General features: G+C 38.9%; 2 protein-coding genes across 11 annotated transcripts in view; both read right to left on the reverse strand.

The window, feature by feature from the left end:
• The window catches only part of LOC136262568 (GRIP and coiled-coil domain-containing protein 1-like), a 38,127-nt gene that overhangs the window by 20,206 nt on the left and 2,781 nt on the right, over positions 1-15,140 (reverse strand). For 6 of the 9 annotated variants that reach the window (XM_066056893.1, XM_066056894.1, XM_066056897.1 and 3 more), the window contains 8 exons: positions 7,119-7,158; positions 6,377-6,558; positions 6,070-6,198; positions 3,826-3,915; positions 3,429-3,557; positions 698-889; positions 292-472; positions 160-228 (listed from right to left, as the gene is read on the reverse strand). In XM_066056893.1, coding sequence (XP_065912965.1) covers positions 794-889; positions 3,429-3,557; positions 3,826-3,915; positions 6,070-6,198; positions 6,377-6,558; positions 7,119-7,158 — 666 coding nt within the window. In that variant the 3' untranslated portion in view covers positions 160-228; positions 292-472; positions 698-793. Of the gene's footprint in view, positions 1-159; positions 229-291; positions 473-697; positions 2,188-3,299; positions 3,558-3,825; positions 3,916-6,069; positions 6,199-6,376; positions 6,559-7,118; positions 7,159-15,140 lie in introns of those variants that run through there. The other 3 variants (XM_066056899.1, XM_066056898.1, XM_066056900.1) reach the window with 3 other exon arrangements.
• Positions 9,480-14,894, reverse strand: LOC136261510 (piggyBac transposable element-derived protein 4-like). Of its 2 annotated transcripts, XM_066055517.1 has the most exons (3): positions 14,381-14,894; positions 13,996-14,323; positions 9,480-12,306 (listed from the first exon to the last, which is right to left on the reverse strand). In XM_066055517.1, exon 3 carries the CDS (start codon positions 12,270-12,272, stop codon positions 10,545-10,547), a length of 1,728 nt encoding a protein of 575 aa, XP_065911589.1. In that variant the 5' UTR covers positions 12,273-12,306; positions 13,996-14,323; positions 14,381-14,894; the 3' UTR covers positions 9,480-10,544. The 2 variants fall into 2 exon arrangements, with proteins under 2 accessions (XP_065911589.1, XP_065911590.1); XM_066055518.1 differs by lacking the exon at positions 9,480-12,306.

A 15,140-nucleotide genomic window follows, 5' to 3' on the forward strand; every position in this document is an offset into this window, starting at 1 on the left:
GACCATGCGGGAAGAGAATCTGCATGCGGGCGGGAAATGGGAAACAATAAATTTTCTTGGAGTGGCCTTACCGTACTGTATGATGAATATAGAAGTGTCCTGGATTATCACATTTTAATGACATGTCATACACATATAATCACATGATCATCTCTTTACCTTTCCACATGTGCCTTAGTCAATGTGGTGTTCTCTTGATCCAACTGAGACACTCTCTCCTTTAATTTCCTTCAATACATTACACCACATTAACTTCATTACATCATATTATGTCACTTGTGATGTGCTTACTGTATTGTGGTCTTGTCTTGATCATGTTGATGTTCACATTCACCAATCGTCTTTGAGAGACTGGACAGTGGACACCTTGTTTCTAGACAAGTTGTTCTTCCCTTAATGCTTGTTGTTGCAGTCTATCCTCCACCTCTGACACTCTGGACTGTTCCCTAGCCATCGCATGAAGGTGTTCCTCCTACAAATGACAAAAGAATAAATGTAGCGTATCACTCACTGTGTGTGTATTGTGTGTGCTTGCATGCATGTGTGCTGCTACTGCTTGTTATGCCCCAGAGTACAGGTAGCTACAGTACATTTCCACAGCTAAGTGACTGTTCTATTAGAGTGGTCAATACCACCTCACCATAGCATCTCCCCCCCCCCCCCCCCCCCCCAGGGAATGACCCTGAATACATCATACCTTCATCTGTTACATTTCCTGTTGTAGTGTGGCTAATAATGGCGGAGGGTGAGAGGCCTGCTCTTCTGCTCTACTCAACTGTTCAGTTACATGCTGTTACTGTTGTGACAAGATTGAGATGTTCTGCTCATACTCCTTTGCATTGTGTCCCATTAGCTTGTGTGTATCCAGTGATGACTCCAGATCTTGTAGCTGAAGTACAATGAGAAACAACATGAAGATTTGTAGAAACAGTAGACCCTCAGTTTTCCAAACCTCAATGGTCTCAGGGTAATACAAGTGTTTAGACAAGTGAACTATTTGAAGTCTATTCATTTACAAGTACATAAATATAGAGCTCCACTCAAATACTAATTTAAAATGAAAGTGATAAAAAGGAGTGAAACTATTTAATATATGAATAGCACCCAAGGTCATCATTATTTCTTAGAAATTTTATAAGGGTATACAGGCTAGGGTTCTGGTCAGCAGTAGTTTAAAGTGACCAGTACCTCTAAAAACCAACCAGTGCCTTCTTAAATCCAACCAGAACAATTCTTACATGTTTTACTGATGTACACACAATATACCCTAATGTAACACACAAACATTCTAATACAACATATCAGTTTACGTTAGCTTTAGGCCACCACTCAGGAAATCCTGAACAGAGCCCTGGGGTTTAGGATAGGAGATTCAGAAAAACTGTAATCTATAATGACTATAATCTGTATTAAAATGACTACTCTATTAGAGTATTACAAATTTATGGCCGTATTTAACTGGGCTCAAAGGTCCTAAATTAAGCTAGGCCAGCATAAGAGATTATAACAGTGCTTATTACAACTACTGACACCTGTGACTTTTATATATATATATATATATATATATACATAATATATTGTTATTAGCACTTTACAGTGACCAGCACTGAAGGTCTGACAGCAACATGTACTGCAGCCTTTGGATCACCTAAGAACTGGAGACTTTAAATGACTACTTAACCTAGCTAACAATTAGGTGAAAGAAAAAAGGGCCAATGAAAGGACTTGTCACAAGGATGTCAACAGTGCATCTGCAACAAGATGTTTCAGCTGGTTCACCTGTGGGTTACATCTTAGTCCATGCACTAGTGTTTACCTGTAGTCTAACTAAACTGGTTGACACAGATAATATGTCACTCCTACCCCAACAGAACAAAAGGTCAAATAATGAAGGTCCCAAAGTGTGCATTATTTAGAACTTCGAGCTTCAGATAAACAATTACTGCAAACAATTCACATATAACATGTACAGGATGTATACCAGAACACACAGTCACTTACAACAAGAGCTTAAAGAGATCAAAGTTTTCACTCCCATGTCTACAACTCAGTGACTATTCTATTAGAATAATCTCATATAGTCTGACTGTTGTAAGAGAGTAATCATCACCTTGTACATTACTACGATTAGCAGTTTGAAACACTTTCAACAAGTAGCAAACATCAGCACATTCTAGTTCAGAATTCCTACAAATGGTTCTCATATGTGACCGAATCTGCAAAAACCCAACACAATAGTGCATTTTTCGAATTCCTGTTTATTAAATATATATAATCTACTTAGCCAAGTGTATTCTCTAGCACAGTTTCAGCCTCATATGCCAATAACTTTCGGAGTTACAGCCCTACAAAGTAGCAACAACAGAAAAATTCGTGAAGAAAAATCAATTGCGTATGATCGCTTCGACGTCACTTAAACAAACGCTCATAACTTGCATATCCTTGGGTCTACTACAATGAAACAAAGATTTTCTAACTCCTCTTGAGCAGGCGAATAAGATAATATCCAGGTTTTTATTGTTAGTCCCTTCCTTCACTACGAAAGAGGCGTTCAAAAAATTTACTAAATTTTTTCAATAATATGCAAATATTTCACCAATTGTTTTCAATACTTTATACTGGAAATTTAGGCTTGTGCTATTGTGTCGGGTTTTCGCAGATCCGGTCACATATACTATGAGCAGGGGTATAGCCAGACTTTTGATGATGTCACAATTTATAGTATGTACAAATTGAGCTGGATCCTGAAAAACAGCTAAAAATTAAAAGTGGATTTTTTTCTCATGAGAGTAAACATTTCAGCCAACCAGATGATTAATGGTGATAGCAAATTTGTCAACAACAGACACGTGTGGTTTGGTTCCATTACAAATTCGGGAAACAATGCTGCATCTTTATGGCTTCCCATAGGAAATGTATGGTGAAATTTTTAAATATTATGGCAGACATTTAAGGTTTTGAAATACTTTTAGTGGGTCAAGCAGTACTACAAATGAACCAAATTTCAAGATCATGTGTAACTGCATCATCCATGAGTTATTAAATGCTTTTGAGGATCCAGCTTAACGCGTACGTACTATAGCTACATAACAATACAGCTAGCTATAGGGAACATATATACCTTGATATGTGAAGCATGCTAAGCTAGGGGAACTGGGGGGGTACACCCACCCCCCTAGACCCTCTGTGATCGAATCTGAGAATGATTTCAGCAGGTTAATTATCACAGCACAATTTATAACTTATTTGACTGGTAACTGTTCTATTAGGGTAACTCAAACTTGAATTTGTAAACATACCAACCACTTTATGGGTACTGGTAGCTACTATTGCTGAATACTTGTCTGACTGTTGTGACTGTTCAATTAGAGTGATGTTTTCATAGTGTACAATTATTGACGTCCAGGTATAATCCATTCTGTGCATATCTTTAATGCCAGGTCCTCCTTAGAACCTTGTTCCCGTGCCAACAGACTCTGCAGTTCCATCCACATCTCCTTGTGATGTACCTCCTCCTCTCTACGTTCTCTCTGTTGTTGTTGTAGTGTGGACTGGACCTGTGTATATGTGAGGGGCATGTTATTGACCAGTAATGTAAGTGTGTATGCGTGTGTGTGTGCATACAATGTGTCAATTTTTATGAACTGTATACTAAGGCTGCAGCAGACGTCAAATTTAGTAGAACAGGCCATTTTGTATAAATATAACTGGTAATCAAAGCCATTTCCATGTTAGTATACACACTCTAGTAAGCAAATACCTGAATAGTAAATAATAATATTCGGATAGCAAATATTGATTGCAGCCCTACAGTAAACCACATACATTCTCTAGCTGTTTTCTTAACTCGTTGTGTTCCTTTTCTGCCTTTTCTCTTTCAGTTTGCAGCTGCTTATAAAGTGTTTGTTGATTGACCTACAAGAGAATGAAATATACACTCTGTATACATACCACTACATGAAATGTCAAGCTAATGTACACACACACACACACACACACACACACACACACACACACACACACACACACACACACACACACACACACACACACACGCACACACGTGTACATGTACACTGGAAACCGGTCACCTTTGGACCAAATTTCCTGACAGGTGGTTGAATTAGGCAGGTCACTTTGTACACAAATAAAACATCTGGGACAATGGCCAGTTCAGACAGGTGACTTTACAAGGCATTAATCATTTTATCACATTCTGTCACATTTTTACTGGAATTTAGATGGGAAATTTATTTTGATGTATCACTTTCACACCTCAGATCAAAGGAGCCGCCCAGGCTATGTTCACAATGTAGCCCAGTTGGCGGCTATGCCCAGGCCACATCTGAACGTAGCCCGGGCTACAACTGGGTAGCAATTATATAGATGTTAAAGCCAAATCGATTGTGGTAACACTCAAGTGACTACCATAGTATATTTGGCCATGAAAAACTACTCAGATGGAAACCATCTTGTTTTCTCGCTACCCCACTAGTTGAAAAATGTTGGGTTAAGGTGAAAACTAGTGCTACAGCTTATTCAATGCATTTTACACCTCCATTACTGATAACATGATCTCCATTACTGATAACACGAAGTTACCCCTTTGCATGGAGTAACTACAAGCAAGCTTACCCATCTAGGCCTTTAGTACACTCTGTAATTATTCCATAAATGATTCAATAGCACCGATTAAAACAATAAACTTGTGTAACCAAATTCTCTGTGATATCTCTAGGATTTGTCCGTTTACCATAACCAAACGTAGCCAGAACATACTAGCTGCTGACCCATAATCAAATTTTAAGGCATATATATAATACATCCAGTGGTTGTACGGATCGACATATTAGCTGTAACACTGGGCATAGAGGCTTTCGCCTGATATGTATTCCCTCAGCCCTTGGACTGCAGCCTCATTCCTGTGTTACATTATACAGTAATCCGATTAGACAGGTTTTACTGTAGTGCATTTAAAAAATTGTAAATCTGATAATAAAGTAGGAATCCCAGTAATAAAAAACAATGAAACAAGAGATATATCAATGATGATATTATGGTATTGAGGGAAACTGTGGAGAAGGTAAACTTTGGCAAATAACCACCTAAATTGTATTTGGCAAAATAAACAGTTGCAAATTCAAGCTCAGCCTCTTCAGTTATAAAAAGTGATAATCTCATGATCATGAGTTATGAGATATTTGGTGGGTTAAACTGTAGTGACTCCTTAATTTGCCACAATCTATTAGGTACAACATAGCTATGTGGGAAAAACCCTACATTGCACAATGCCGCCCACATAGTTATGGTGCAATGACCCCATTGATATATTTACCTTGTTTCACTACTTTTTATATAACCCTACCTTCAATGTAATTTTTGTGGTGACTGCTTTAATAGAGTATCTCGGTCTGACTGCTGATCTCAAGTGAGCCTCTTGTCTACATCATAAATTATGGCAAAAGCAAACCATTAGAATAGTTTGTTATTCAAATATTCGATGCTGTGGGAGCATGCAGATTCAACATTCTATACTTTAAAATGGTAATGCAGTAAAACTTCATGAAATATTCTTATAAAAAAGAAGCTTGTAGTAGTTGTACCAACAGATTTGCACAAATGAAACAGTTTTCTTTCCAATGAAAACATAATTGTAAGTGTTTGTGAATCAAATATTATACATTAGAATATCCAAATATTATACATTAGAATATCCGAATATTCATTCTTTACTATTCGTTTTGTTGGCATTTAGAATATTTGTTTTAGCCCTACTATAAATCAAGGGGCATGATCGCCATCACCATACTACACTTCCCATCAGGGTCATGTGGTCCTCCACACTACACACACACTACACACACACAAGTGCTCACACTGCACTACACTCACTCACTCGCACACACTACACTACACTCACACACATGCAAACACTACACCCACACGCACGCACACACGCACACGTACACACACACACACACACACACACAAACACACACGTACTCACTCACTCACTCACCCTCACTCACCCACACACACGCACTCACACACACGCACAAACACACTCACTAACATCACTTTCCTATCAGCCTGGAAACTAGCTTCAATTCTAGCTTTCTCTTCAGACAGAGTAGCCAGTGACTGCATCAGGGTATTCACCTTATGCTGTAATCCATCATCATCGTCGTCGTCATCATCCTGTAGGTGTCACAATACACAGGTGATATGTGGTGTGTTATAGTACATGAAGGAAGTGAGGGGACACAGAGCAAACTTGTAGGAAGCTTTGGATGATGGCAGCAATGCAATATATGGTCAAACATGCTAGTTTGTACTTAAACACACATACACTTGCCTAACACAACTAGCTCTTTACTTGGTTAGTTGGTGAAGGACCTACTGATCGATCACTCTCCTCCCCAGGAGATTTTTGTGCTGGTACTTGCAAACCTGTCCTGTTCTGTGGAGAGGAACATCCTCTAGGAGTACCTAGAGCCTTCAAACTGGCCTCTAAAGCTTCTTTCTCCTTCAATAAACTTTTGTAAGCTCCAACCACAACTGTAAAGGAGACAAAACAAGAGATGTACCATGCAGTGAAACATGTGTATTGTGGACACCTTGGACCAACCAATACTGACCTCCTGATTATCAAAATGTTCTGATTTTCAAGGTCAGTTTGGCTGGGTCTAGGTGTCCTCATCAACCACATTACCAAAGTGATTGATAGCCAAGTCACTTTACATACTCAGGGAGTATCCAGTGTCCTTGTTTTTAAAAGGCTAACATTAACGGGGCCCATTGTACACTCTGTGGTTGAGAATTTCATTCCTGAATGGCATCCACCATTAGAGTAGGTGATCAGAGTCCCTGACATCAGTCACTCATGAAATTCACTTATCACACATTGTACATGTGGAGCCATTTTATAAGAACATGACAGTACCCAGCCATATCAAATAGACACTACTGGTTTCCAAAGAGAAATGTTCTTAATTTACCTAGAGGTGTGCGATTATATAGATATATTTCATTATCGAGATATCACAAGATTTATCAAGATGAGGATGATAGGTTTATTAATGTAGATACTAGTAAACGTCTGTAAATTATTGGTATACCTGATGGTGTAAGCACCTCCTGGGGGCTCCAACTCTCCTCCTATTTGGGAACAGTGTTAAGACAACATTTTTCACTTTTTTATAGCCTTCAAATTGCAATTTGCTCACTTTACTGGTTACAATATTGGCAGTTTACTAAAACAAACAATTGTTTCAGTTATTGAGATATGTGAGGTAATTGAAATAAGTTCAAAGGAAATATTGAGATATGTCAAAATTAGTTATCACACACCTCTAAATTTACCAGTCGGGACCTCTTAGCTGTCTGGTTACCAACAACAAATAAAAGAGTGCCATAAAGTGTTTAAGATAGTGAACTATAAAGGTTCATCTATGTCTCTAATGAACAAACAAACAAACAATTTCACAGAGGGAAGTACCATAGGAAAGGTACAGTCAGTTATTTACACCTAACCTGATGTGTCACACAGTGTGTAGAGTACCACAAGCTAAATGTATGATAATTACTACCTTGTAACGTTACAGTCATCTAGGACCTACTCCAAATCAAAGACACAAGGACAAATTAAAGATTTTGGTCTCAACAGATATGACATATTATAGTCTTGTAGGCCCAGCTGGGCACAACATCTTAATCTCTTTATTAGAAAGACAATTCTTGGCCTGTTGTTATAAAGAGGTTCCACTGTAATTCATGTGTACTAAAACACTACAGTTAAATGGCAGGTATAAATAACAGTTCCAGTTCCATAAGAAATACAATATGACTATATCACATCCTAACAGTTGTTTGTCTAACTTTGTGTGACCACATTAACATGAACATAACATAAGGCTATAGATATAGAGGTTTTGCAGGTGGCGTTCCATATGATTATTTATTATCTTTGGAGTCCCTTACAATAAAACATTACTGTAAAAGGCCTGGGACAGGCCTATAAAGCAGAGGTACTTATAATAAGATAACATGCCAGTCACAGGCTTGTGAAAAGCCTACCTGCTGATATTTAGGAGTGAAGTAAGCCTGTGACAGTATTGTCAGACAGGCCTACAGCAAGGCAAATCACATACGTACTGTCACAATAATATTATGGTATTTGTCAGGCATGTAACAGGACTGCATTGTTAGATACATGATAAATCCATCCTGCAAAATAATTTCTTACAGGACTGGTATATACATGTACTCTGGTTGCTATAGTGACTTGTTACCACTGGTTACTGTATTATAGTGTCACTAATGGCCCACTTAGCATGTTTCCAATATCCCTGTACAGTATATAGCAGTTAACACATACACCATGCTGACTCACGCACTACACCAGCTTCCTATTTAATAAGGGTTTCAATTTGTATTTATAACGTTATAGACAAGTGTTATGTTTCATTGTGGGATTGAGATGCTACAGGCCTCTGAACCCATTTTCTACAGGCCTGCCACAGCTCTTGAACACTTCACAGACTCATTACCAGTTTACAATACACACATGTTACAGGCCTGCTAACATACAATTATGTTACTTATTATAGGAGATTCATGATATTGGATAGTCACACAGGACTGACATTTGTGTTCAATGAGAGAAAAGGACTGTTATAGGCTTGTAACCTTTTTTATTAAATGTGTAAGTTTTAACAACAGGCTTGTGGCACATTTAGGTGATCCATACAGGCCTGTAATCATATCAGAATAACAGCTTTAGCAGGCCTGTAACTATCTTACTGCCTGTAGCAGGCAGTTTACAGGCCAAAAAGCAGCACATACATGCCTGTATTAGGCCTGCAACAATATAAAGCTTTTGTAATGCTGCAATGAGTGGATAAAGAGTGGAGTGTTCTACAGAGATTTTTAAACGCCTACACAAGAAGTTCTGGTACAGATTTATGTAATATACCATTGCACAAAGAGGTCTTCTGGAGCGAAACTAATAGTGAGGCTCAAGAAAATTGAGTTGCAAGTTTTCTAATGTATTGTGGGTATTGGTACTCATCCACTCACAATGTCTTCACACATGATCGGTGAATGCCCCTGTAAAAACCTCTATTAATGAATGAGAATAACTCATTCAAATAAGTACAATCTATAACAAAGTTAAAGGAATATACAGCGGAAGCTGTCTTAGTGGTCATCTGTATAGAAAGGTCACCTCTCTAAAACTTTACAATTCCTACGTAAGTGAGATGTCTATACACTAATCCACCTATTAAGGTCAAGAAATTGAGACCAGTTCAGACAAGTTCTACATTATACTACGATATCACCAAGTGTAGATTATAGTACTCTATGGGTTAATTAACCCATAGAGTACTATAATCTATACTATATGAAAATAATGTTAAACTCACTGATACTAGTCACTACATCAACTTCATTCAGAATCACGCAATTATACCCTTGGTTACATCTTTGCTTGACGCACGAGTTTTAGCGTTGAATTAAAATTAGAGGTGCTTATAAAGGATCTAATTAGAGGCGCTTAAATGGCGCATATTTGCTGGCCGCGTATGACGTTAACGGGCGCCGGAAACGCAGTATTATTGTGTCAGACAGCAAAACCCATCTTAACCAACTCACTGTACAGTGCAAATTTTTGGACTCTGCTAGATTAGAGTCTAGCTGTAGAACATGGAATAAATTACTGGCTGGTTTTCACCCAGGGCAACTAGTACTTTCCTTCTTGTTAAGAGCTTCATCAGATACTTTGTCTACTGCAGTCAACCTGCATTGTTGGCACATCCAGTGTGGTGCCAGGTGTACTCTGTGATTCCATTCGACCAACTGCGGCTCATGTTTTGGGTGGTTGCCAAGTTACACTATCCCAGCAAAGGTACACCTATAGGCATAACCAAGCATTGCTCATCTTGGCAACCAAGTTAACCACTCTTTTTTCTGATTGTCAAGTAGTAGATATGTGATCGCATGTTGTCCAAGGACACGTACACATATAATTTGTAATTATTTTGTTCATCATAATTATGATGGTTGTCTCTCTTAGTACCCGCAAGTACAGTCAAAAGTATACATGTAGTTAGCTGCACAAAAAAAAACATACATTAGTACTATAGTCAAACAGAAAATAACATCAGTACACTTGACAAGTGTATAGTCAAAAATACAAGTAGTTAACATAAAAAAGAAACCTTACTTAGATATGCTAACCCACTATAGTTGTACAAAAAACATTAGCTACATACACATTAGTACACTATAGTCAAACAGAAAATAACATCAGTACACTTGACAAGTGTATAGTCAAAAATACAAGTAGTTAGCATAAAAAAGAAACCTTACTTAGATATGCTAACCCACTATAGTACAAAAAAAAAACAATCAGCTTACTACGTTGTAATATACTAGTCAAAACTGTACTGACAATAAAATTATATAATTTAGTCGAATATACTTTTTTTCTTTTTTAAAGTTTAACAGTCAGAAGGAACAAAGCATGTAGAGAGAATAAATAATCAAAAGGTACTACGAGTGTGGTATATCTCGAAACATGCACCTGCACACAAGTAAACCTCACACTTTTTGCAATAATTTTGTGTTTTTTTATCTTTCTTCTTGTTTGTGGCAGGCGAAACATCAGAATAGCACACACTACATCTCCCACGTTTCATACCTTTATAAGCAAAGTGCTTGCCCAGCAGATGCACATCACTTCCTTTCGCAGGTCGACCCTTGGAATCACACAGATATCTGGGGCAATCAGTACTTGCCCGCAGATCTAACAGCGGTTGAACCAACTGGTCCACCAATTTCATACGAAATTCCCTATGGGTTTTCACATCCGATTCAGGATTATTGCAGTGAAAGATGATCCAGGAATTAACCACACTGATATCAACCAATCTCCAAAAAACCTTTTTCCACCACTTTAACGTGCGCCTTGCAGTCATGGAGTAATAACTTAAGTGTTGGTCCATGAGGTCCACACCACCCATATACTGATTATAATCAATAATTGCCGTTGGGCAAGGCAGGGGTTGCTTATCACGGCTTCCTTTTGGGCGTTTCATAACCATAGAGGCAGAGGTGTTGTGCATTGTAGTCAACGCCAAAACATCTCGACGATCCCGCCACCATAGTGCAACTATCTTATCGTCACATTTACCTTGACCTTGAACATTATTACCTTGACTGCCATCTTGATTTGCAGACACTTCTGCAGTAGCTTCACGTGATTCTGCAGCAAGTGGATCACTGACAAGCTCCAGAGGAGCAGTAACAGGACAAACGGTAGAAGACACAACAGCAGACTCATTTGCTTCCATTGTAGTAGTAGCAGCTTCACAACGTGTTCCGACCGCAAACCGGAAAGTTCCTATCGATGTGCTATTGTCTGGGATAATGTCTATTGGAAAATGCTTTCTGTTAGAACGTGCTGTACCAACACAATATGTGCCCTTATCAAGTAAATCTCCCAGCAGTTCGACACTGGTGTAAAAATTGTCCACGAATAGACAGTGCTTCTTAAAAAAGTACGGCCGCATTAAGTCCATTACAACCCGATGACTCAAGCCCTTTTCTTTTGTTTTGGTGTCACTACCAGTGTATACCTGAAAATTCAGAACATAGCCTGTCTTTGCCTCAGCATTAACCCACACCTTTATGCCAAATTTAGTAGGTTTCTTTGGTAAATATTGCAAAAAAGAAATACGGCACCTTGTTCCCACCATCATTTCGTCAATACTTAGATAGCGTGATGGATAGTAATACTGAGGATACACAGCAGACAAATGATCAATTAAAAATCGTACTTTGAATAACGGGTCGTATCCACTTTCGCCTTTCTGTTTTTGCAATGCAGAATCTGCCAAATGTATGTATCTTAGTATAGTATAAAAACGGTCTCTAGCCATGATTCCTGGAAACCACGGAGTCGCCAAAATTTTATTAGTGGACCAGTAATCCTTTACTTGTGGTAGTCGTAGCATTCCCATGGCAATGTTGATCCCAATGAAAGCCATAAGTTCCTGATTACAGAGTTCAAGTGTTTTCCCTTTCTGCGAAGCAAAAAGTTTGGTCTGTTCCACAATGCAGCTGAGTATCGCTGTTGTAAAAAATAACTGAAATATTTCTGATGGTGTTTTAGCTGAACTTGTCCGGGGTGAAGTTCCTTGAAAATGAACAAATTCAGGTAATTCTTTTGCTTTAGGCTGGTTATCAACAGAAGTCATGACAGGTTCCATGGTCCATTTGATATAGTTGTCCCCACCCTCTTTTCTGTATGATAAAAAAATGCAATACACTTATAGGTATCAACAAAAATCAATCACAATTATTATCCCCTACTTACATTACAACTACACAAGAGGTAGTCATGGTTTGTGAAATTCTATAATTCTAAGAACAATCCAACAAGGTTTCTGTGCTATTTAGTGACCCAATGACAATGTGGGCAAGCACTACACACAAACTTAATTACTGAGACCGCAACCGTAGTCAGCTCATTCTAAAAAATTTTCTGGTTAAAGAAGTCAAGTGACAAAGTGGTAACCAAACTGCTAATTAGTGCATGGTAGGATCAACATGTAGGCTCCCTCTCAAGTTTAATAGTCGTACGAACTAGAACAGTGCCAGAAACAGTGCCTTTAAGCTACGGCGGATTTGTTGTGTGCCTATTGTTCATGTTTTGTAAGTGTTTGATAAGCACTCAAGTGCTGGCATTGAAACATGCAGCGCCACTGGGGCTTCAAGTTTAGTGTGCATCAGAGCCTTCAACACGCCCCAATACTGAGCTGACTGGCTGAGCTGAAGGAAAAAGAATAAAGTGAGTATGCTAACAATAAGCCTGGGACTATTTAGCATGCTGACTTTGTTCGATGTATGTAGTAAACAACCATGAGCCAGATCACAGGTTACTATTGGATTTAGTAACCTCAAAAGCCTCAAAACAACAAAGGAATGCATAAAATTTTAAATATGTTGTAGTGGTAAACATCTGGTGATTTCATTATATGTGTGTGATACTACAACTATACCTATATGCATAATAACCATGCATTAGTTACGTAAACATGGCTGTCTTTGACAGTGAATCTAAAATGTTGCATTTAGCAATGCCAGCAGTACATACGTATTTATCATACAGTAATGATAGTGTCGTAAAGTAAAGCAACCTGGTGCTGGCTGTCGTAGGCTTGGCGACAGCCGTGCGAAACACAGCTATTGCTGCCCAGTCAACCAGTACTAGGTTGCCTGTGTACCACTCAGGCACTTGAGTCTAGTGCAGGGAAATCCTCCTGGGGCAGGACTAGTAATCTGCAGGAGGAGTAGTACAGGTCTCATGGAGAGAGGCTGCAGAACTCAAAAGTTTCACAACGACATCAACACCATTAAGTGAGATGAGGGCAGTTGGGCATTTGCTTCCCCAGGTACCCATTGATGTTACAGCTGGGTGGGCTGCTTCCCCAGTTGACACTAGGCCACCAGGTCCCCATTTAACAGCTGGGTAGACTGGAGCAATGTGAGTAAAGTTTCTTGCTCAAGGAAACAACAACACAACCAAAAGTGTCCTGACCAGGAATAGAACCTGCAACCTTTCGATTAACAGGCTGATGTCCTGAACCACTTGGCTATGCTGGCTCACACAATAGTAGGGATACTGAAGGTATGGTCCACAAAGAAAAATAACCTAAAACTATCTTCAGAAATCATTTGTGGCCTCTGCGTAGACAAGCCCACAGCATGATGCAAAGCATTTCTAACAAGGCGCTAAAGTTTTAAAAATACATTTAAACTAATGACTCCTGCCTGATGCATTCAGTCAAGCGTAGCAGAAAACTGGCTTTCTTCTTTGATATAAAGAAGTGGTATGAGCGATATAATTAATCAAATGGAAACAAAATAAACAAGGAAAGCAAAAATGTCAGACACTCAGAAACACATTTACCCAAATGCATGTACTCATACCTCTGTTTCTCACTGGTAGCATCCCTTCCTTTATCATCACTTCTTTCCTGGTTCTGCCCTCTACCTTTTGATCATGTCTTAGAGCCCTTTTTGCCTTTGTTCTGATGTTGAGGCCTTTTCCTCCCTTTACCTCCCTTCCCTTTTGTGTTGTCCTTATCTTCTGGATGCTCTCTCCCGTCAACATCAGTGGACACAGTAGCTTTACTTCTTGTCATCATTTTACGCTTCTTCCTTGGTGGTAACCTGGGTTCCTCATCATCAGAAGTTGTTGTCCCACAGCCTACCCCACTTGCACATAAGCTAATTTCTGACACAGCACTTTCATGGTCTAAAAACCAAAAGAATGCATAATTAGCTACCTCTAACGGTGACAATAAATAATTACCTAGATCATCAATGTCATCTTCATCTTCAACGAAATCTTTATCTAGTAAAAGATATGACGAACGCTCGGCTGCTTCTCTTGTTTTTCGAGGCGAGCAAGCATACACGCTCTCCAAGGCCATCTGAAGGAACTCAGCGTCTTCTTCATCCGATGTGTTATACGGTTCCCCTTCACTCGTTGTGATTTCACAAAAGTCATCACCACTATCATCACTAGCTTCATTATCACTCTTGTTCTCAGCAATCGCCATAGTGTTAACACGTTGCGAGTCGGCATCTTGAAACGTTACCACCTTCGCCATGCTGTGAGTGCACGTGATATTAAGCACACGTGATATCAAAATTTACCGATCGTGCACGTCAATTCGGTTGTGTTTAGCGATAACAAACGCTACAAGAAAACCACGAAGAAAACTGTTGGTGTACATATGTTAAAAGTAAGTATTATTTGTTTATAAGTGAGTATTGTAACTGTTTGTGGTGTGGGTCTTAATGACCCTCTTTAGTACTCAATGAGTTAATAGACAACAGAGGTGATTTCCTAGTTGGGAGATAGACAGACCCCAAACACCATTAGATAGACTACTTCTTATTGTTCTATTCCAGAGGCTATTACAAACTAAGTAGCAACTTAATGGGTAAACTCTATCAAGGGACAAAACTTCAACTTAATCTTTAAAGGAAAAAAAACATTTCAATAATAACACACTTAAGGGGTGGGGGGACACTACAAATTCCTATGGCTTCACATGCTAAATATT

The sequence above is a fragment of the Dysidea avara genome, chromosome 7 (genome assembly GCF_963678975.1).
Source record: "Dysidea avara chromosome 7, odDysAvar1.4, whole genome shotgun sequence".
Lineage (NCBI taxonomy): Eukaryota > Metazoa > Porifera > Demospongiae > Dictyoceratida > Dysideidae > Dysidea > Dysidea avara.

What these genes read in the sequence shown, in the direction of transcription:
- LOC136261510 (XM_066055517.1), bottom strand. Translation starts at nt 12,272, where the DNA reads ATGGAACCTGTCATGACTTCTGTTGATAACCAGCCTAAAGCAAAAGAA.